General features: G+C 34.7%; 1 protein-coding gene across 8 annotated transcripts in view; it reads right to left on the reverse strand.

The window, feature by feature from the left end:
• Window positions 1-1980: 1980 nt before the first annotated feature.
• Kif27 (kinesin family member 27) overlaps window positions 1981-24034 on the reverse strand; it is a 90247-nt gene continuing 68193 nt past the window's right edge. For 6 of the 8 annotated variants that reach the window (XM_046462430.1, XM_058585005.1, XM_058585004.1 and 3 more), the window contains 5 exons: window positions 20926-21141; window positions 13938-14144; window positions 11971-12169; window positions 9574-9738; window positions 1981-3470 (listed from right to left, as the gene is read on the reverse strand). In XM_046462430.1, the coding sequence (XP_046318386.1) occupies window positions 2986-3470; window positions 9574-9738; window positions 11971-12169; window positions 13938-14144; window positions 20926-21141 (1272 nt within the window). In that variant the 3' untranslated portion in view covers window positions 1981-2985. The remainder of the gene's footprint in view (window positions 3471-9573; window positions 9739-11970; window positions 12170-13937; window positions 14145-20925; window positions 21142-24034) is intronic. The other 2 variants (XM_058585006.1, XM_058585008.1) reach the window with 1 other exon arrangement.

Genomic DNA, 24034 nt, shown 5'->3' on the forward strand with positions numbered 1-24034 from the left:
TTTCCTTTTCATTATATTTAATAATTCTCTTAAAGACAATGTAAATTGTTAAGAAAATTGTTTTCTTTTAGTGCCTTCTGTAATGTTACATAATTTTTTCTTTAGCCATTATTGCCAGAATTCCTATCTTCATCCCAGTGCCGGTGAAGACAATGTAAATTGTTAAGAAAATTGTTTTCTTTTAGTGCCTTCTGTAATGTTACATAATTTTTTCTTTAGCCATTATTGCCAGAATTCCTATCTTCATCCCAGTGCTGGTGAAGTCAAAGATAAAACCAATCTACAGCTTCTACAATAGCCATCACTGAACTGCTTGCAGAACTTGCCTGGACACATTGTGAGCTCACCTGTATGCATTGTGAACTATCTGTTGGTGCAGCGACTTATGGTAGTGTTGGGGTATTTTTGCTGATGATGTCACCGGTGGTACAATTTTTCAAAGGAGCCCTCAATTGGCTTAATGTCATGCATCCTCCTCTACTAGTGATGGTCTAAAATTTGGGGGCCAACAGAGGTGAGGCAAAGAACCTCACCCCCCCACAGGTGCAAAGGCCTATCCACAAGTATGGCTGTATGCTGGACCGGTAGTCAGTGACGGGTATGATCCAATTGCAGTGGTACCAACCTAAGACAGGAGGCTGACGCCTAGAGGTCAGTTCATCCGATGACGGGTAAGGACCATATGTTGAATTGGACTGCCTAACAGGCACGGTCCCTAAGCCACATGCTTGTTGTTTAAACAGAGAGGGGGAGATGTTGAGAGCCACAGCCTGAGGGGCCCCAGCAAACTTCCAGCTGCCAGCAAACTTCCAGCTGCCGGCTGATGATTGGCTCACAGCAGCCCCAGCAACATCTAGCTGATTGGCTCCTCGGCCCCAGCAACATCTAGCTGATTGGCTCCTCTGCGGTGATGCTCATTGGACTGTTTCCCTGCCCTTTCAGACCACAGAGCTGCTCATTGGGGGACTTTTTTGGCTCCGCCCACGTGACCCAGCCAATCGGCCTCAAGAGCAGGAGGATTGTGGGAGGTGGAGAGAAGCTGGTGTGAGAGAGAGAGGCTTGGGGAAAGCCGGTGGTGGCAGTTGAGGCTCTGAGGGTTTTTCCTGAGAGACTATTTTGTTTGTCGTGTGTGGTTCTAAAAATAAAGTTAGTTTCTTTTGACAAGTGGCTCCTGATTGTGCCCAGCCAGACTGCGGCATATACTAATAAACATATAATTGCTATGCTTTGTTGAAGGCACTAGCCTTTTGCCATAAGACTGAAAAAAAAAATTGTATCATACAAACAAAAGGAAGACTAGCTGAAAACCAGATTATGAGACTTCAAATAGTCTCTGGTAAAAATAAAATTTCCAAGTTAGTTTGTAAATTAATTGTTTGAAACTTGAACAGTTTTTCACTGGGCCAATGTTATAAACTGTTCGGTTTCCAGATAAGTCCACAGAAATCTACTTAACCCATAATTTAAATGAATTTTAGTACCTTGCTTAAGAGATAAACTATTCACTTATTTAGAAGTTTGTTGTCTTTCTTTTCCTGAGGAACAGGTATTTAGCAAATTGGACAAAAAACTCCAGTCCCTAGAGCTAGCAACTAGATAAAGGAAGAAAGCCTTAAGTGGGCACAGAGTGACAGTTTGGGTCTTGGGAGAGATGGTCAGGACAACACAGAGTAAAATACAAAAAAAGTCTGTAACAGCATCAGATAAGAAAAAATGGATTCAACAAGAAGTGGGTAACTCTCATTGGGTAGGCATCTGTTGAGTCAGGGTGGTGTTACTGCTGTCCCCAAATATTAATTAAACTAAGAAACTCAAATTTGGATTTCAAGTAAAAGTTTGGAAAAGAAACAAAATAATACTGTAGGTCATCAGAATGGAATGTTGCCTATAATGAAAAAACAATATGGTGAAAAAGACTGGTTGGATAAATTGTTCAGTTCTTAATTCTAAACATGATGAACAAAAAGGCTGAAACAGAAAATGCAGCAAAAATTTCATTTACAAATTTAGAGTCCCAACGTTGTTTGGTCTGCCTGTTTGAAACTCCTGATGAAGTAGGTTGTAGAGAAAAGTCTCAGACTGAATCCCATCAGATAATTAGCTAATGATCCTTTGACTACATTTCAGGCTTTCCAAAACAGCCTCCATGTTACTAGATATGTCACAATCAATGTTCTTTTCCTGAAAGTGCTGAAATAAATGTTTTTGTATTCTTCTATCATTGTTTCTCTCTTCCATGTAACTATCTTTTCTCCCAATTTTGGTAGCATAAACAAAAGACATGTCAAATGCACATGGCAGGAGAAAGATGAAAATTTACATTTCATTATATTAGCAAACCAATAATATAACACTATAAACAGACAACAATTCTAGAAAAAGAACAGAGATTGTTTTTAAAAAATCAAGACTAATCACCTAACTTCTGTGGGCTCTGACACTAAAATCAACTTTAGTCCATAAACCTGGCAGGTTGTCTTAGCCTACAGACTGTATTTTTGGCAAAAAAAACTTCATCTGTGCCAAAACATATGCAGCAGGTAACTCCCTCTCTAACACAAGAAATATTTATCTGGATCTTTTAAAAACAGCAATATATTTTTATATTAATATATTAAGGATTATTGTATCATAACATGTTTATAATACACTTTTATATTATATAATAGCATACATTTGAAGGATAATTTAATCTATTATTAGTTTTGTTCTTCCAATATACCTGGAAAATAAAAAACAAATAAAATATGCCTGAAAAAAATTTAAGTATATTTGTAAGTGGGAATATTTAAGTGTTATCAAGTATTGTAAAATGTGTTTATTTAATTATTGTGGAAATGTAAATTAAAACTCCCCAAAATATACAATCCTCCCATTCTTCCTTTATCTGGAGAAGAACTAATGAGCTTGAGCTTTACTTTTAACAAGTTAGAGAAAGGAATCTTTTTACATATCTACTATATTAAAATGTCTATCGTTAGATGACTAAGTTTTTAAGTCACTAGGTTTCCTAGACACTTCAATGGAATCAGCAGTCATTGATCCAACCCCAACTCCAAGACTGGAACATCGTAATGATAGTTCCAAGGCAGAAATCTGACGTAATTCTTTACGACACAATTTTACAGGTGTGATACCATGAAGCTGTTCCACATTTCCCACTGGCTGAATTTGGGATGATGATCTACTGTGAGATTTTGTAAACTGATATTCATCTGTTTCTGTTTTATCCTCATTGCTTAACAGTTGCCCACTAGACGGTGCTAAAGAGCTAAAAATAGAAGGTAACTCTGGGGCATCTTCCCAAAGTTTTTGGGAATTTGGTTGTGTTCTTAAATTGCTTGAAGAACTGTTTACTTCTCTTTCTCTTGCACTTAATTTCATACTTTCAGTTCTGGATGCCCATTTAAATTCTTCTGAAATCACACCTGCCTCTTCAGGGTTCAGGACTCCATCTCCAGCATCATGATCTAAAAATAATCCCAAAACCAAAAATTCAGAGATCATTTCCTTCAAATCAGGTATTTTAATCATAATATCCTAACATAACTACATTAATATTACTCACTATGCTTGTTGTTTGTTTAATGTTTCTTTTAGAAACACAATGTGTGAGTATTAATTAATCCACTTATTCCCTGAAAAACTTGGAATCTCTCTATTTGTGTTTCCATGCCTGCCCTCTGCTTAGCTTGTTGCTAGAAAATTTCAAATCCAGCCAAGTGAAAATTTCAAATCCAGCCTCTGTCTTCAAGGACTTGGCATTAAATGTATAAAAAGCTGGTCTTTGGTTGGTTCTCCCAGCATGACAGAAAGGTTCTGATATCCAAATGTACTCAGGGGTGTGTGCCACAACTTCCACCATGGAAATGAAGATGACAGTATACCCTCTCAGTAAGGAACAACCACTGGAATGAGTGATTAGAAGTAAGTGAAAAGACCCAGCTATCCTACTCCTTGGTTTTTACCCAAAGGACTTAAAATCAATGTTTATAGCAGCTCAACTCACGATAGCTAAACTTGGAACCAACCTAGGTGTCCTTCAACAGATTAATGGATAAAGAAAATGTGGTATATATACACAATGGAATATTATTCAGCTTTAAAAAAGAATGAATTTATGGCATTTGATGGTAAATGGATGGCACTAGAGAATATCATAGTAAGTGAAATAAGCCAATCCCAAAATACCAAAGGCTAAGTTTTTTTCTCTGATATGCAGATGCTAACTCACAATAAGGGTGTGTGTGCGGGGAGGCGGGGGGACTAGGGAAAAACAGAGTTACTTTAGGTAGAGGGGAGTGAAGGGAGGGGAGGGAGTAAGGGGGGGTAGGAAGGACAGTAGAATGAATAAGACATTATTACCCTATGTACATATATGACTACACGACCAGTGGGATTCTGCATTATGTACAACCAGAAAAATTAGAAATTATATTCCATTTATATATAATGTATTATAGTGCCATGTATTATACTGTCATGTATAACTAATTAAAACAAATTTTAAAAAAGAAGTGAAGAGATCAAAGCTTAGAAATCGTCAAATCATAATACCTATCATTAAAGACAAAACTTGCTTAAGAGAAATACATATAGGTACTAAATCTAATATGATGAATGCAAACTTCAACATATGACAATACATACTTAATATACTTTTAGTTCTTTGAAGACAAAGTTGCATAGTGACAGACCCCAATTCAAATCTGACCCCCAGATACATTTTATTTGGTCTTTAATGTTAATAATTCTTGACACAAAATTTTAAAATTAGAGTTTCATATAAAATATAGATTTTCAACTTTTCTATAAAAATTAGAAGAGCTAAGAATTTGTGCATAGCAACAGTAGCTGAAAAATTGCCCCTACTCATATAGATGACAACTGTAAAGCCCTCTAATTCTCTTTGGCTTCCTGGTTCCTATAGGCATTCTAGCTTGTAACCTTGGTTTAAAACATTGATTTTTCAGGTTTTGAAGTCCCTCAAAAATAAAAAAACCTGAACTAATAAATGACATAGATCTTCAAATGGAACTAGAGCAGATAACAAGTTGATCATAGATAGTGGCCCCAAACTCTAACTATTGCACATTAGGGTTACCAAGAAGCTTTAAAAAATTCTGCTGCCCAACTCCGAGTGTCATTTTACTTGTAAAGATTTTATGTGAAAGAGCAGAAATGGACCTACTGCCGAGGCTCACTCTCAGGTTCACTTGGATTCTTTATAATAGGAAGTTTCCCACTTGCAAGTTTAAGTTTCCCATTTAAAAATGAAGAAGCAAAACTAGGGAGAGATTAATTTGCCCAAGTTCACACAACTAGTAGAAGAAGTTAAGATTCAAGGGCTGGGAGTATAGCTCAATGGTAGAGCACTTGCCTAGTATGCTTGAGGCTCAAGATTTGATTCCCAGCATTGCCAAAAACAAACAAACAAGGTCTTTTTAAATATTTTTTTAGTTGTTGATATTTATTTATTTATATGTGGGCTGAGAATCAAACCTAGTGCCTCACAAATGCTAGGCAAGTACTCTACCATCGAGCTACAACCCCAGCCCAGGATTCCTTATCTTATATATAGTTTGATAGTGATTTAAATTGGTACAAGAATGGTATTTAAATACTTAAGTGGAAGTGGAAATATTGAGTGGCCATATAAAATTTTATCCTCAAAGTATGTTAAGAAACATATTAACATCATAACTATGACCAACAATTGAACAAGACATTTTACTTAAAATTAATTTTTCTATTTGGAAAAAAATTAAAAGAAGATAAATATAAATCTCATAGGCAGACAACAGAGACTACTATTAAAACCAGTGAATTAAAAGTGGGGTACAGTGGTTTATGCCTTAGTCCCAGTTATTCTGCAGGCTGAGGCAATAGGATTGCTTGAGCCCAGGGGAATTACTTAAGCCCATAAGTTTAAGGCCAGGTTAGGCAATATAGCAAGAGCATGTCTCAAAAAAATAAAAAGAAGACATTTTGGGGAACTCAGAATTTGATATATTTCAATTACTATATGTTATAATTCAAATAGACTTCATTTAATGTTACAAAATTATATCTTGAGATAGGATAATCCTAACATAAGCTCTATCCTTAACATCACTGAAACTATTTTTAAAACAGGATGCAAAAAAAAAAAAAAAAAAAAAAAGAAAATAAGAAAATAATTATGCTAAAATGTAGGTAGATTTATGGATGATTTGTTTTCTGCATTTTCAAAAATTTGTATGACAATGTTATATAATGACATGTTATAGCCAAAAACAGTATTTAAAATGTTTTTAGGTAGAATGGCAAATTAGTGAAATAATATGTTCAACATTATTATCAAGACTAGACTTCTTGGGCAAGTTGGTCAGATAGGTGTGTGTTAGATAGGTGTGTGTTGCATTTTGCACCTCCCCAAGATTATTCAACTTTTTTTATTGTTTCCTTAAAAGACAGAATGAAGGCTGTAGCTCAGCCCACAGAGTACTTGCCTAGCATGCATAAGGCACTGAGTTCGATCCTCAGTACCACATAAAAATAAACAGATAAAATAAAGGCATTCTGTCCATCTATAACTACAAAAAAAAAAAAAAAAACAAAACACAGAACGAGAATCAAGGTTTCTGAAATCTGTGTACCACCATACCACTCTGTCATTTTTCAGAAAAAATGTCTAGTAGACTCAGGAGTATAAACACGGGCCATTTACAAACCAGAAGTCTAATTTCAGTTATCTCAAAATTGAAAGTGGGGGATGGGTCTGTGGCTCAGTGATAGAACACTTGCCTAGCATGTGTGAGGCACTGAGTTCGATCCTCAGCACCACATAAAAATAAATAAATAATATAAACATATTGTGTCCATCTACAACTAATAAAATATATTTAAAAAAATTAAAAGTGGGTGAGATTCTTTTGTTTAAGTGATGGGGATTGAACCCAGGGTCATGTACATGATAAGCACCTTGTACATGATAAGCTACCACACTTAGCTATAGAGTGGGTTTTTTTAAAAGGCTAAAATGGTTTTATGTTAATTGCTTTTTCTTTCTTATTTAATATCTGTTTACTTTTCATTTAAAAAAAAATTTTCAGTACTGGAGAATGAAGCCAGGAGTGTTCTCCTTCTGAGCTACATCTCCAACCCTTTTTAACAATGTTATTTTGAGACAAAGTCTTGCTACGTTGCCCAGACTGGCCTGGAACTTATAATATTCCTATCTCAGTCTTCTAGGAACCTGGGATTAGAGGCATGTGCACCTGGCACTTTTTAATTTTTTGCAAGTAATATTTCAAGTAAAAGTTTTAGTTACATATTTCAGGCATTGTTTTTAAGTAATGAGTTGTATAAATAAGCACCTCTGTACTACCACATTGAGAATCAGAAAGTTTAGTCTCCTTAGAAGGATTTGTATGTTTGTATCATATCTCTCTGTATCTCTGTCTCTGTCTCTGTTTCTCTCTTTTTTTTTGGTACCAGGGATTGAACTCAGGGGCACTCAGCCACTGAGCCACATCCCAACCCTATTTTGTATTTATAGACAGGGTCTCACTGAGTTGCTTAGTGCCTTGCTTTTGCTGAGGCTGGCTTTGAACTCATTATTTTACTTTTTAGTTGTAGTTGGACACAATACCTTTATTTTTTAATTTATTTTTATGTGGTGCTGAGGATAGAACCCAGGGCCTCACACATGCTAGGTGAGCACTCTACTGCTGAGCCACAACCCCAGCCCAGCATATATCTTTTCATTGCATTTATTTTTTTCACTGAACCCATCTTCTGTGCCCATCTTTAAGCAATTTCTTTTAAAGGTACAAATTAGGTCTATTACTGAAATTAGTGCATTATAATTATATATAGGGGCTCATTGTGACCTATTCATGTATGCCTACAACATAATTTGTTCCAATTAATTCCCCAGTATTTCCCCTTTCTCTCCTCTTCCTAAAAGGTTTTATTTAAAAAAAAATTTTAATTGTAGTTGGAACACAATACCTTTATTTTATTTATTTATTTTTATGTGATGCTGAGGATTGAACCCTGGGACTTGCATGTGCTAGATGAGCACTCTACCACTGAGCCACAACCCCAGCCCCTTCCTAAAAGGTTTTAAAGCCAACTTTAAAGCCAACTTTTCATAAACCATTCTTAAATTGTTAGAATATGCTCCAAAGCAGAGTATTTCTTTTATAAAATATAGACTATTATTTTAGAAATATTGACTCCTCTTTATTTTGCTGACTTGAGGGTATATTTTAATCATAGCAATATATTACCTTCATAGCATTTCTTTTTACAGAATATTTTTGTCATGTTTGATAATTTCATTTATGAAGGTGCTAATTCTACTTATCTATATATAACTATGCAAAGAAACATCTTTATCTCAACAATGGGTTTTATTAATTTTTTTAATTTCCAAAAAGGCCAGGATATAAAAAGCCTTGATTTATCTTAGAATACACACACTTTTAACTTTACTTTTTGTATTATCCATTGTACATATTTTTTATGATAATGGAAGGCTTAATTTACCATAAAACAGGAAAATGACAGCTATCTTAAATTACAGGGTTACTTTAAGGATTAAGTGAGTTAAGGACTATAAACAATGGCACATGACAATCAATAAACAATCAAGGTGGTGCATGCCTGTAATCCAAGCTGCTCAGGAAGCTGAGGCAGAAGGATGATGAGGTCAAAGCAGCCTTAGCAACTTAGTGAGCCCCTAAGCAACTCAGTGAGACTCTGTGTCTAAATTATATATAAAAAAGGACTGGGATATGGCTCAATGGTTAAGCACCTCTGGGTTCAATTCTAGGTACAAAAAAAAAAAAAGCTTCCCACAGTTTTAATGGGTATTATTTTATAGTTTATAGATTAGTTTACAGGCCCTGTGTTGAATCCCCAGCACTGCAAAAAATATATATATTTAAAAATGTAAAACACAGGACTTTGTATTTTACATTTTAAAAAATATTTTAGATAGTTGCACTCCTCAACTATTAAGAAAAATAAGGAGTTTGTAGTGGCAAAATACAAACAGTTCTTGAAGTAAAATGAGTAGTTATATAGACACCATTTACTCTGCAGCTGATAACTGTATTTCAGAGATTCATCAATCCATTAAAGAATTAACTCCAGCATTTATACTACACAAGATTATCTGTAGCAACCTTTATTTGGAGTTAATATGACTCTTTGAAATATTACTTCATTCAGCCACATCATACTTTAATTTTCAAACGTGATCTAAATGTTCTAAATGTTCTCCATGATGAATAAACCTTTGACAGCTAGAAAAAAATAAATTTTAAAAATGACTATCTCCAACCCACAATAAAAAATTAAAAAAAAAATGACTATCTCCTTTACACATACGTATGTGTTCTTTCATTCATTCTTTCACTTCTTGCAGGGTTCTGTCTTATACATGGTGAAAAAACTAGTTTTATCCAGAGAGACAAAGAGAAGTTAAATGTCTCATCCTAAATAACCCAGTCACGGGGAAATCGGCATGATCTCACCAAATGCTAGAAAAACAGTGTTAGCATGACAAGTAACTTGTCTTACGTTCTGAAAATGCTAGTTGCCATTGAAATGCTTCCCGTGTCAGTTCTTTAAGTTTCTTCTTAAGATCCCTGCTGGTTTTCTTATAGAAATAAAGATCTTTTTCCAATTGCTGGATTTTATCTTCATATGTTTTATAAGTTTCTATAATGCTTTCTCCATCTTGTTCTATAAAGCAAAAATTTATAGTTACACTTGGTTTTAAATAAATGATTCAAAATTATATTTTAACTTGGCCCCAAACTATCTTTAAAGGGTCACATATCTATTACTTTACTTTAGATGTGTTTTCAGTTACAATTTGGATTCTTCTGCCCATAACATTTTTTTAAAAGACTGAGCCCTTAATCATTTTCTCTACCCTACCCTCAACAACCTCTATAACTACATGTTTATAAGTTTGCATTTTTTTGCAGTTCATATTAACAAGACTTATCCCTAGAACAGAAGAAGTAGGTGTTTCCTATAAAAAGTTCACTTTTGGAACTCTGTCCACAAGCTGCATTAATATCTTAAAGTTTATATCAGGCATTGTGGTTATATGGAAAGTCTTAAGAGGCCCTAAGAAACATTTTTTTGGCCTTAAGAGCAAAAAAAAAAAACACCCACCATCCCCCCCCCCACCACCCCACCACCTCCCCGCCACACACACAAAAAAAAAAAAACGTTAAAAGGGACTAGAGAAAGATAAAATCACATAAGAAAACACCACAGGAAAAGAAGGTAAATAGCCAGCATAAGTTCTAGTTTATGCCAAAATATAACTTAAAGCCTCTAATTACTATTTGTGAATGTCTAACACTGTTCTAGAACAGTAAAATCTAGTATACTGACTTTCAGAAGATACATACTTTTGGATCTACTCAGGAGGCATATTTATAAAATGGTCCTACTATTTGTTTTTGTTAATATCAGCTGTTTCCTAAAATTTTATTTAAGTATGCTTGTATAGTTTATCTTGTTATAACAATTGCTTAATGATATCATAAATCAGAATCCACAGAAAGTAGGGCTGGGGATGTAGCTAAATGGTACAGCACTTGCCTAGCATGCATGAGGCCCTGGGTTTGATCCCCAGCACTGCAAAAAAGAAAAAGAAAAAAAAAAAAAACCTCCATGAAGTATTAACTTATATCTAATCCAGCTGAAATTAGAAAATTCACAAATTGTTAACATTTTTAGTTACAACTTTGTTATGAAAAACTTGTAGTTTAGAAATGAATGATTTTTAAAATGTCTTTATTTGACTATGGCATGAACTTTTGATGTATAATCCTTGTCACTTTAAAGTTCTCTGCACACATCACTTTTAGAGACAACAGAACTAAATTAAGGTAAGGAGAGCATGTTTGAATGCAATAATGATGTTGGGATCCTGCCAAGGAAATCCTGTCATTAGTCAATTGGTTGCTAATTAACAATTATAGAATTAATTTCAAGGTAAGCTGCCTCAACACTTAAATTCAAATGTTCTCCAATTTTCTTCTTCCTCAGGTTACTTCTTCCAGATCCCTTTTGACCCATTTTCAGCTGTGGATTCATGAGACTCAAGAACAGTAACATTATCACCTGGCAGTGATTTTGTTGCCATGGCAGCTGGCCATACACCAGGTAATGTGAAGTCCACTTTTTGTGACAGCTTTTTTCTTTCTTCCTTTTTCTTCTTTTTTGTACTGGGAACTGAACCCAGAGTGCTTTAAGCCACATTCCCAATTCTTTTTATTTTTTTACTTGGAGATTGGGTCTCACTAAGTTGCTTAAGGCCTTGCTAAGTTGCTAAGGCTGGTCTTGACCTTGTGATCTCCTGCCTTACCCCCTCGGGAGTCGCTGAGATTACAGGTGTGCACCACTGTGCCTGGCTATGATAGCTTTCTTTTTGCATCAGAGATGACAGTTGAACAGATACTCATTGATAACTGTGCCTATCAATAGTAGTCTAGTTTTGACCTAGGATACATAACCTTAATGCATAAAATTTTACAATCAACTGAAAATTACAAGAAATATAACTAAGAATGTGACAAAATCTATCACTTTAATTTTGTGAAAGTAAAATAATTAAAGTATCATAGTACTATATTCCTAGGAGATAAAAAAATTTTAACTCTACACTTAAAAGCCAGACAAAATCTCCACATTTCAACATAAAAACTAAACCAACAACAAACAGGATTGTGGTGTGCCCTAATGGGGCAAGCAGAAGGGATGGCATTTCAAGCATGAATAGCCTCATATCAACTTCAGCTATCCCGAAACATAGTACCAAAACAGGTAAAGGGCAAAAATTTGTGCAAGTAGTAACTGCTTATACATTGGACTATTAAGAAATAAGTTCTGTCCCATTTTCCTTCTTAAATATTCCCCCATGACCTTTATACAACTGACAAAAAGAATAGTTACCTTTGAAATGACGTAATAGCAGTTGCACCTTTTGCTCATGTTCCTTTTGCTGGAGCGTCAGTCTCCGGTCACATTGCAATTTCAGATGTTCCAATGCAGATTCCAACTCACGAACCATATTATCCCGTTCCAGAACCTTCATTTTAATTTCTTCATTCTGTAACTGTTGTTTTCGTTCAGCTTCTCGCAAATTAACCACCTACCAAAGACATTTTTTTTTTTTTTTACTTTTTAAGTGTGTTTTAGATAGCCTAACACAATAGATTAATCTACTTTTCTTGGGTTTCATAAAGATGAGCTTCTTTGGGGCTGGGGCTGTGTCTCAGTGGTAGTGCACTTGCTTGGCATGTGTGGGTACTGGGTTCAATTCTCAGCACCACATATAAATAAATAAAATAAAGGTCCATCAACAACTAAAAAACAATGTTAAAAAAAAAAAGATGAGCTTCTTTAATCTCCACAGTGTAAGTGCTTCCTGAAACATACTGGGTCCCTAGGCAACTACTTTATAATATATCCACAAAATAATCTAATAGTTGGGCTGGGGTCATAGCACAGTAGTACAACAATTGCCTAACATGTGTGAGGCACTGGGTTCAATTCTCAGCACCACAGATAAATTAAAAAAAGAAATAATGAAAGTCCATTGACAACTAAAAATTTTTTTAAAAAGTAATCTAACAATCTTTTAAATGTGTCGAAATTCTGAATTGGTAATACTTTCATTTTATTATGTCTTTCTAATAATCACCCCTTCAAAACTTTTTAATTCCCTACTTTAACCCCAAAATGGATGTTATGAATAAGTGGCAGAATTTTTAAACTATAAACAAAGAGGTTCAGTTTCAAGCTTGTATTTCATCTGTTGGGTTCTTTTTTGATATGAAGTAAAAATACTTCAGACACAACATTAGTATCATAGAACTTGTCGATAATTTAATGACCTCCCCACCAGAACAATACTATTTCTACAAAGGATCAGAAAATCCACTGATCTTGGCTAGAGTATCTTGGGGTAAGAACTCTTGCTTCAAGGGTAGCCTAGGACAGTCCTCCATTATTTTCTGCCCTCCAAACACACAAAAATAGAATGCACTCTCATCAGTAACAATAGTTTACTACTGACTGATTATCCACAAAGAGATTGTATATAACATTTTCATCTTTATTTCATACAATTAGAACTTTTAAAAACTTCAATGTTTTGTGTTCACCAACTATCTGATATTCCCATAAACTGAACAGACTTTTCAGAGACAAGAGTTGTCTAACCTGCCATACTATGTATTTTTTTTTTTTTTTTTTTGCATCTCTGGAAATTTAAACCCAGGACCTTGTGCATGCTAGGCAAGTGCTCTACCACTGAGCTATATCCCTACCCCTGTAATATATATCTTAAGTGAAAAAGATATTAGAGAAATGATGTGATGGTTCTGAATGCTATGAAACGCCTCTGGATCACTAAACTGTCCAATTCATATAAAATATTTTAATTGATTTAAGCACATTCAAGTTAATAAAATCTATTATTGTCTTTGCCATTGATGCATCACTTCATCTCCATTTCAACTCACACATTATTCAAGAAAGTACAGGTTTACCTTGCCCTGTAGCATTGAAAGAACTAAATTTCGGAGAGACCTTTATTTTTCAGGAATGCTGCATAGCAACATCCAAATCTGGAACCAAAAAATAATAAGGAAGTTTGGTTTTTAAAACTATATCAAAGAGGCCTTCTATTGAAAGGCCCTATAATTATAAGCACCTCACAAAGGTAGGCTTACAAATTTGGATAATCACAAAGTTTCAGATGACAACATTCAGTAGTATAAAGAGAAAACATGCTTAAGCATGTAATTACACCATAAAATCTTTCAATCTTTCCGTTTCTTTAAAAATTCAACATAAATATGGGGAACATCTTGACCCCTATTGATAAGATAAATACTGTTCTTTCAAAACAATACCTTATTGAAATATCTGAAAAGAATAGCTCTAATATCAACAGGATTCAGGCAAGTTAATTTTTCCAAAACATTTGCTTCACTATGAGAAAGATTTTGGAGTGATGCTCTAAGCAAATTCTGGTGACTCCGGATACTTTCATTCTTGTATTCGATTGCAGCTTCCAAAGCTTCAATCCCTTCTTCAAGCTGGAAAAGAACATGTTCTTCCTAGATATAATACAACAGAAATCACTCATTTAAAATGAAATACTAAAACCTGGACTTTGTCATATACTCAGATCTTACTATGCAATTTGAGTTTAATGGACATTACTACTCTTTTACTATATTTTTTTAAAAATATTTATTTTTTAGTTGTAGTTGGACACAATGCCATTATTTATTTATTTTTATGTGGTGCTGAGGATTGAACCCAGGGACTTGCACATGCTAGGCAAGCGCTCTACCACTGAGCCACAACCCCAGCCGTTTTACTATATTTTAATCAAATAATGTTTGAGTGGATTATGGTAGCACAACCTGTAATCCCAGTGGCTCAGGAGGCTGAGACAGGAGGATCACGAGTTCAAAGCCAGCCTCAGCAAAAGTGAGGTACTAAGCAACTCAGTGAGACCCTGTCTCTAAATAAAATACAAAATAGTGTTGGGGATGTGGCTCAATGTTCAAGTGCCCCTGAGTTCAATACCCAGTACCCCTCCCCCATAATAATAAGAATGTTTTGAGTTCTGTTATGCCATACGATACTGTGTATGTGTGTGTGCATGTATATAAAACATATAATCATTGGGTCTTTACAGTAAATCTTGTATAATAAAATGGAATTGTTTAGGTGAGTACTGTAACATTCCAAGGTCATACAACAAACGCAAATCACCTAATCAAAGGAATAAACTGGAAGGCCTTAGTCCACAGAATTAGCAGTTCTGTCATCTTCCTCCACCATTCCTACAGTTGCAATTTATATATATTGTCACTAATGAGATCTAGAGACCCTTGTTGTCCCTCTAATGATCTTTTAAAATAATATACTGCTAGGAGAGAAATAAGAAATAAATTTAGAATAAATTATTAAGAACTAGGAATAATTGGGGATTAGCTCAGTGGTAGAGTACTTGCCTAGCATGGGCAGGGCCCCGAGTTCAATTCCTAGTTCTGAAAAAGAATTAGGATATCAAAGGAAAGGCTCTGGAGGGAAAATAATAGTATGGCTTAACAAAGGTACTAAAGATTTAAGGACATGAAACATTTCATAAGATGCCCATGAAAAATACAGGCATTAAAAATAGTGAGAGCAGCCAGTGCACACCTATAATCCCAGCGGCTCTGGAGGCTGAGACAGGAAGATTAAGAGTTCAAAGATAGCCTCAGCAAAAGCAAGGTGCTAAGCATCTCAATGAGACCCAGTCTTTAAATAAAATACAAAATAGGGTTGGGGATGTGGCTCAGTGAGTGGCCAAGTATTCCTGAATTCAATCCCTCGTACTCCCCCTCCCTGAAAAAAAAAATGGTAGAAGTGTATGATATTTTTTCACGTATCAGAGAAAATTTCCTTTGTAGGAAAAAAATACCAAAACAAAACAATGACTCCCTGTCTGAAAATTATCCAGTTCTTTGAACTATCCAAATACATGTTATTGGAAGTGGAGGGAATAAAACTTTCTGATAAGAAATTATTTGAGATTTGTGAGACCTGGATATGTTCCTGTATTCCTATACTTGTTGTAGAGGTCAAATTCCATAAACTAAATTCCAGATGGCAGATTGTCCTATACTTGTATCCTTACTGTGAGCATAGTACCTACCACATAGTTTAAACTCTGGAAGTGTCTACTGAATGAGTTAATGAAGAGGAAAAATTATATTTTCATATGTCTTTGGCTGTTTTTTCCTACTCTACCCCTCAGCATGACAAAGGAAAATAATGTGAATATTTCCGGTCTACCAAAGGATAGAGTGACTTCTGGAACTTCATTTTAGGAAATTCAAGAAACAGGTATGTAATAACATAGTCTAGTGGGAGGTTGGATAATACTTATTTTTAAAACCCATTTTATAAACTCTTCTGGAAAAATATTTTCAATATTCTCTTTCTCTTTGTAATCACTAACCATCAGGAATTCAATGATTTCATAATTGCTCCAAAAGGAACAAATATATTTATTCACCTTTTTAAGATGAAAAAAAAACTTTAAATAATGAAACTTTTTTAAAATGTTTTTTTTTTTTTTGTAGTTGTAGATGGACAGAATGCCTTTATTTTATTTGTTTATTTTTATGTGGTGCTGAGGATCGAACCCAGTGCCTCATGCTTGCTAGGCAGGCACTCTACCACTGAGCTATAGCCCCAGCCCAAATAATGAAACTTTTGAGTAAGCACTGAAATATGTATCTTTCTCTATAAATTAAACGAATGTTCTAGGCATAAAACATAGTTCAATTCTAAGAGTGAATTATCCAAAGAATATATTGGACTTTTAAATTTATACTGTGATTATATTTTACCAAATGTTAAGAGTTTGCCTGTATACATAGCTGTGGACAATTTAGTATAAATTTAGTTTCTGGTTTGGGAACTAAGTTAAGAAAATACAGAGCTAATATAAAGTAGTATAACTTCAGAGATGTGAGGATAGCCCACTCTACTGAGCCCACAGCTTATAAGTGGTGGTTTTCTCTAATTTAGCAAAGATGTAGGTTGGTTGACAAGATAAATGACCATGGGAAACTCTTCTGGGATGAAAAATTTACCACAACACAAACCACAAATTACTAAAAAGTTAACTGTGCTTTACAAAGTACATTGCTTTTCAAACTTTAATGAACAACAAGAACTCTGTTACAATTCAAACTCTGATTCAGCAGATTTGGGTGTGGCCTGAGGATCAGTACTTCAAAGAGGCTCCCCCATGTGATGCTGTTGCTGCTAGTTCAGAGACAAGCAACAAGGACCTAAAGTAGTGGTCTGCAAACATTCTGGATTACACATCCCTATCAGCAGAAAATAAAACAAAAAGCTAACAAAAACTTTTGAGTAAGCACTGATATATGTATCTTTCTCTATAAATCAACAAATGTTCTACACATAAAACATGAAATTGAATGTTTAAAAGATGAAATAAACATAATAATTCTTATATTTTCTTCCTGGATCCCACTTACTTAGTAGGCAACAAATAGCTCTGTACTATTAGAAAACTGGAGTTTCAAATAAATAAATAAATATCCTTCAACCCCCCCCCCCCCCAAAAAAAAAGAGAGAGAGAACTGGAGTTGCCAGGCGTGGTGGTGCCTGCCTGTAATCCCAGCAGCTCACGGGGCTGAGGCAGGAGGATCTCAAGTTCAAAGCCAGCTCTAACAACTTAGCAAGACCCTATCTCTAAATCAGATATTTTTTTAAAAAGGGCTCGGGGCTGGGGTTCAGTGGTTAAGTGCTCCTGAGTTCAATCCTTGCTACCATAAAGAAAGAAAACTGGAGTTTATCCTGCCATCTGCAGCAACATGGATGGAACCAGATGACTATTAAATACGCAAAACACAGAAAGAAAAATATTGAACATTAACATTCATTTGTGGAAACTAAAAACTGATCATACAGAAATAGATCATACTGTACCTGTCACTGTATGCTAGGAAGGGTAAGTAGGAGAGTTGACTAACAGATACCAAAATACAGTTAGATATAGGAATTAGTTGTAAGTTTCCTTAGATCACAGTATGATACTTAGCCTACAATAATTTATTATCCATTTGAAAATAACTAGAGGAAGAGATATTATAATATTTGAGATGTAAATGCTAATTATACTGATTTAATAATTGCACAGTGGATTCATGTAGAATAAATATAATATTTATTTATTCATTTGTAAATAAGAATATGAGAAAAATAAATATGCATCAAATAAAACAGAAACCTAGAGTTCAAATATTCTTTTTTTAAAATTTTAGTTTCTGAATTTCAAAAAAAAAAAAAAAAAGGAAGTGATCTGTCCTTAGTAAATTGTTAGGTAATCCTCTATTAATACAGTGATCTATTAGTAAAGTAATACAATTAGAAAAAACATTTTAATTTATTGTGGAAAGAGAAAATAATTTTAAGTAAGTTTAAAGACATCAAGATAGCAAATCATTCCACCTAGATTTTACTGGTCTTGTGTTACTTTAAAAATCTCATGTTTCTAGTCATCTCCTACTGGCAAATCTATTTGGGAATATTAATCTTGATTTTCAAATAGTGGTAAGAGCAGAGCCAACTTCAGAGCTAAACTAAGGAGAACAACCATGCAAAGGAAAAGTATACAGGAGTTCTCAAGACTAAATGGAACCCTAACAATTGTGGGAGGCTCATCACTCCCTCAAACTAATCTAGAATAGCTGCTAATCAGGTATTATGTTTGGTGCTATATTTTCACCACAGATCCATAAATAGTTTTGTTTCAGAACTTCACATGAAATAGAAGCCTTAATGTTTCTTGATAAGGGACCTCTACTCTTCTCCAAACATAATTTGCTTATTCTCATCACTGTGTCTTATTTAACAATGTTCTGTCTAAACTGGACTTCTGTCTTATATCTCATAGTACATGTCATGTTTTTTTTGTTTGTTTTTTAAGTTGTAGGTGGACACAATACCTTAGTTTGTTTATTTATTTTTACCAGGTACTGAGGATCAAACCCAGTGCCTCACATGTGCTAGGCAAGTGCTCTACCACCGAGCTACAGCCCCAGCCCATGTCATGTTTTTTTATAATCCAGCTCAAAATCCACCAAGACTGCCTTACTCCATCTTCTCACAAACCATCACTGCACTGCTTTGCATAAATAATGTAATGAGGATAGCTTAACTACGTTATCCGTAACATGCTTTTTTTATGTTCTTTGGAGTTTTAACATTTCTTAGATTTCCACCTCTGGAGAATTTTTCTTACATTTCTATCTCTTTATGAATTTCGCAAGGGAAGCATGATACTTTCTACTTTTCTTATTTCCTTCATGGGCCCACTAGCAGTCGTGGATCAGCAAAATTCCTTAAATACTTAATGTTTTCTGCATACTTTGCTCTCACACTTTCAAATGTAGGGCTCCAATTTAACTGCTTAGGACAGCTAGGTTCTGTGAGCCTCTGCATAGCTACCTAAGGTAAGTTATAAAACAGGGCAGTAGAAGTAGATAATATTCCTCCAATCAAGTTAGTTTTAATTACTTGCATCAATTCAGTGAATAATAGTCTAATTTCATGCTGCCCTTTCTCTTGTTTCTTCTTTACTAGTCCCCTTACTTCCTCTTTCTTGCCTCCAATCTAAAACATGACAAAAGTCAACAAAGCATGTAATTGGAGCTGGGGATGTGGCTCAAGCGGTAGCGCGCTCGCCTGGCATGCGTGCGGCCCGGGTTCTATCCTCAGCACCACATACAAAATGAAGATGTTGTGTCCGCCGAAAACTGAAAAATAAATATTAAAAAAAAATTCTCTCTCTAAAAAAAAAAAAAAGGTGTTCTAGGAATACTACATGATGCTATTATTAAAACAAGTTCTTTAAAAAAAAGCATGTAATTTCCAGCAACTTAATATAATTTTCTCTTGCTTTGATAATGACAGGACATAAATAACAAGTAATTGCAGATGATTGGTGTTGTGGCTCAGTGGTAGAGTGTTCACCTAGCATATGTGAGGCACTGGTTTTGATCCTCAGCATCACATAAAAATAAATAAATAAAAAAGTTATCATGTCATCTACAACTAAAAAAATATTAAAAAAAAAAAAAAAAAACAATTGCAGGGCTGAGGTTGTAGCTCAGTGGTAAAGCGCTTGCCTTGCACTCGTGGAGCCCTGGGTTTGATCCTCAGCACCACATAAAAATAAATAATAATAAAGATATTGTGTCCATCTATATATAAATATATATATATAAAAACAACTGCAGTGAAAATCAGGCTCAAAAATTCACCTCTGTCCAATAAAGTAAGGTACAGGGATCATATCAACTGAAATAAAAATTTTTAAAAAGATGTTAGTCTGGCTGGATGTGGTGGCACATGCCTATAATCCTAGCTATTTGAGAGACTGAGGCAAGACTTGATATTTTCAAGTCACAAGTTTGAAGCCAGCCTTAGTGAGGCCCTGTCTCAAAATAAAAAATAAAAAAACAACTGGGGATGTAGTCAAGTGATAGGGTTCAATTCTCACCATACTATGAAAAAAAAGATAATAAAATACATAGTCTTTGACAATTTGATAGCCAATGAATGAATCATCTTTATATAGTTCTTAAAAATGGAGGTGAGAGGAGTCATATGTTCTCCTAAATAAAAACTATAACAAAAGATATTTTACTAGGATTTGAATTTCTCTATGTGTTCAGACATAGTGTAGAATATGCTCTCAAACATCAGTCCTTTCTCAACCAAGCTTCCATGGAAAAAATTAACCTTTGTTTTTATTTATTTTTATTTTTAAAATTTTTTATTGATGCATTATAATTATATATATATATATATATATATATATATATATATATATATATATAAAGTTGGATTAATTACTTCCCTAATAGTGGGATTCATTATTAACATATCTGTAAGAATTAACCCTTAAGGTCCTACTATCATTTACATTCATAGAGAGAAGGCAGGTGCCCTTCTTGGAACAACTGAGAAAAGAGTCCCTCAAATCATATTCTTTGTTCTGTGATTTCAGATGAAAAACCCCAGCTGAAAAGGTCACACTCAAGGACAATATTAATTTCCTAATGCCTGGCAATGGCAGGAAGGGACACATTCATGGAACACTATATAAGAACATCTGTCTCTAGTCAAGCATGATTTATGGTGCCAGACAGATGCCAGATGAACTCATTAAAGCTGACAAAGTCTCAAGAAAGCAATGTTTACCAGATTTATCATTTTTATGATTGTAAGAGAACAAGGAAATCACCCAAGTCATTCATCATCATACAGCACTTCCAGTTCCAAAGAATACTGACTTACGTCGGGTGATAGCACTCTACCATTTTTAACTTTTTCATCCACAATGTTTCTTCCACTCTGGAGCTGATCCTTTTCTTTCTGGAGGGCTTGAACTTGTTCTGAAATCCTTATTTTCTCCTCAGCTGAGCTGCTCTGGAGTTGAATACTCTTTTCACACAACTCTTGGTCCAACAAATTCAAGCGACTTGATATTTTCAAACTATCTGTGTTTAAGGCCTAAAAAGACACAACCCCCAGATATCCCAAAAACAGTTACCAGAAATCCACACTACTTATAAAGTAGGAAAAACAGAGAAATTACTTAATGAACGCATTTTTAGCTTTCACATTATTATTTTCTCCCATGGGTTTTTTTTTTTTTGGAGAGTCAATCTTAAGTTGAATGCCTTAAAAAAAAAAAAAAATGAATTTACTACCAAGAATACCTTGGCTAGTGTTTTTCCTTTTTTATTATTTTCTTAATTGAACTTTATTCTTTCTTAGTTTCTTTTTTTTATTATTTATTTTTTAGTTGGACACAATACCTTTATTTTGTTTATTTTTATATAGTGCTGAGGATCGAACCCAGGGCCTCACACGTGTTAGGCGAGCGCTCTACCGCTGAGCCACAACCCCAGCCCTTTCTTAGCTTCTTATATTGTAGAATTGCTACAATTTCCTAGAGGTTGAGATTTGATGTATGGGTAACGTACAATTGTTTTTATTCTTATTTTATTCTGATCAGAAAATATGGAGAAATCTGGTCAGATTTATGGAGATGTTTATTATAGATTAATTCAAGATAACTTGTGAAATATTTTTATCACAGTAATTTATATATATATATATATATATATATATATGTACACATACAGATATAGATACATATGTAAACACATACATACTGCTGCCATATGGTTTATAATATACACATGTATATACTATGAAAAAATTTATCATTTTGAAAAAGTAGTCCTTTGTCTCAACCTTTTACCTGTGGCCCACTCCCCAGAAACAGCCTCCTTCAACAATTGTTTATGTTTATGTCCATATTTCTAAATAACATTAATTTTAGATATTGCCTACTGTCTGTATATTATGGGATTTAGTACTCTTACACCTCCTCTTCTTTACTTCTTCTCCACCTCCATTTTCCCAATGTAAGTTATATTACAGTTCTGAGTTAAATCAATATTTGATTACCTTTTATGACTTTGTGACTATCATTAACTTGATTATGACCTCATGGCTATTAGTTCACAGCTGAACTAATATTAAAATGATCATACTTCCATTTTATATAATTTTTTGTACCTTACAACTAATTCTTCTTCAATAAAAGTATAAAATTCCTTTCTACACTCTTCATTTGATCAAACTTATCAGGAAATCTTTTCAGACCCCTTTTGTCCAGAAACAATTTGTCTGGGGCCTTTATCCTCCTGATCTCCCACTGGGAAGTATACTACCAGCATTCCAGTGAGGGTCAGGAAATGCATGTCTCAGAATTCATATGTAGACTTGCATTTGTTCCCTGTTTTGAGTATTCTAATTGATCCTGACCCTTTGCTGGGCCTGGTTCAATCTTCAGAAAATAAATCATATTGTCCCAGGGCAAAAAAGAATACGTTCCTTCAATATACTGTTTCTAGCCTATGCCTCACTTCAGCCTTGTGAAAATCTCAGCCCATTCATTTGATGTTATATGTGAATTACATTCCAATACAGTTGATATTTTTTAAAAAGCTAAAGGCTTGGCCCTCATTTGTGCTCCTCTCTCTATGTACTCCAGTCTTCTGTTCTACTAAGACAGTAACCACTCATCTATCTGCTTTGCATCTAACAGACTTCTTTTTTTAATTCTTGTTCTCTGGTACTCCTCTACTTTCTTTACAGCTTTCTTCTGAATATCAGCTTTAATGAGATATAATTCACGCCATACTATTCTCATCAATTTAATGTGTATAAATTGGTTTTAGTAAATGCAGTTTTGCAACCATAATCAATTTTTAAAAATTTTCATCATCTCCTCGAAAACAAACTCCATACCCATTAGTAGTTATTCCATTTCCTCCCTAGTCCCTTACCAACCTAGGCAACCACTATTCTACTTTTTTTTTTTTATTTAGAAACAGGGTCTCTTTCTCTTTTTTTTTTTAATATTTATTTTTTAGTTATCGGCGGGCACAACATCTTTGTTTGTATGTGGTGCTGAGCATCGAACCCGGGCCGCATGCATGCCAGGCGAGCGCGCTACCGCTTGAGCCACATCCCCAGCCCAGACCTTTTTTTTTTTAGAGAGAGAGAGAGAGAGAGAGAGAGAGAGAGAGAGAGAGAGAGAGAATTTTTAAATATTTTTTAGTTTTTGGTGGACACAACATATTTTTATGTGGTGCTGAGGATGAACCCAGCGCCCTGCACGTGCCAGGAAAGTGCGCTACTGCTTGAGCCACATCCCCAGCCCCAGCACTATTCTGCTTTCTATCTCTATGGAATTACCTATACTGGATAATTGATATAAATGATATTATACAATGGTGGTCTATTATGACAGGTGTATTTCACTCATAGTGTGTTTTTTTAATTAATTGTTTTATAAGACAGTGGAATGCATTACAATTCTTATTACACAAATACAGCACAATTTTTCATATTTCTTGTTGTATACAACATATATTCACACCAATTTGTGACTTTATACATGTACTTTGGATGATCTCCATCACATTCCACCACCATTTCTAACTCCATACCCCCTCCCTTCCCCTCCCATCCCTCTATCCTAACTAGAGCTCATCTATTCCTCCCATGCTCCTCCTCCCTTAACCCCACTATGAATCAGCCTCCTTATATCAGAGAAAACATTCAGCATTTGGTTTTTTGGGATTGGTTAACTTCACTTAGCATTATCTTCCCTAACTCCATCCATTTACCTGCAAATGCCATGATTTTATTCTCTTTTAATGCTAAGTAATATTCCATTGTGTATATATGCCACATTTTTTTTTATCCATTCATCTGATGAAGGGCACCTAGGTTGGTTCCACAGTTTAGCTATTGTGACTTGTGCTGCTATAAAATACATTGATGTGGCTATGTCCCTGTGGTATTCTGTTTTTAAGTCCTTTGG

Source organism: Marmota monax, unplaced genomic scaffold (genome assembly GCF_021218885.2).
Source record: "Marmota monax isolate L192 unplaced genomic scaffold, Marmota_monax_Labrador192_F-V1.1 WCK01_AAM20220418_F8-fsc00336, whole genome shotgun sequence".
Taxonomy (NCBI): domain Eukaryota; kingdom Metazoa; phylum Chordata; class Mammalia; order Rodentia; family Sciuridae; genus Marmota; species Marmota monax.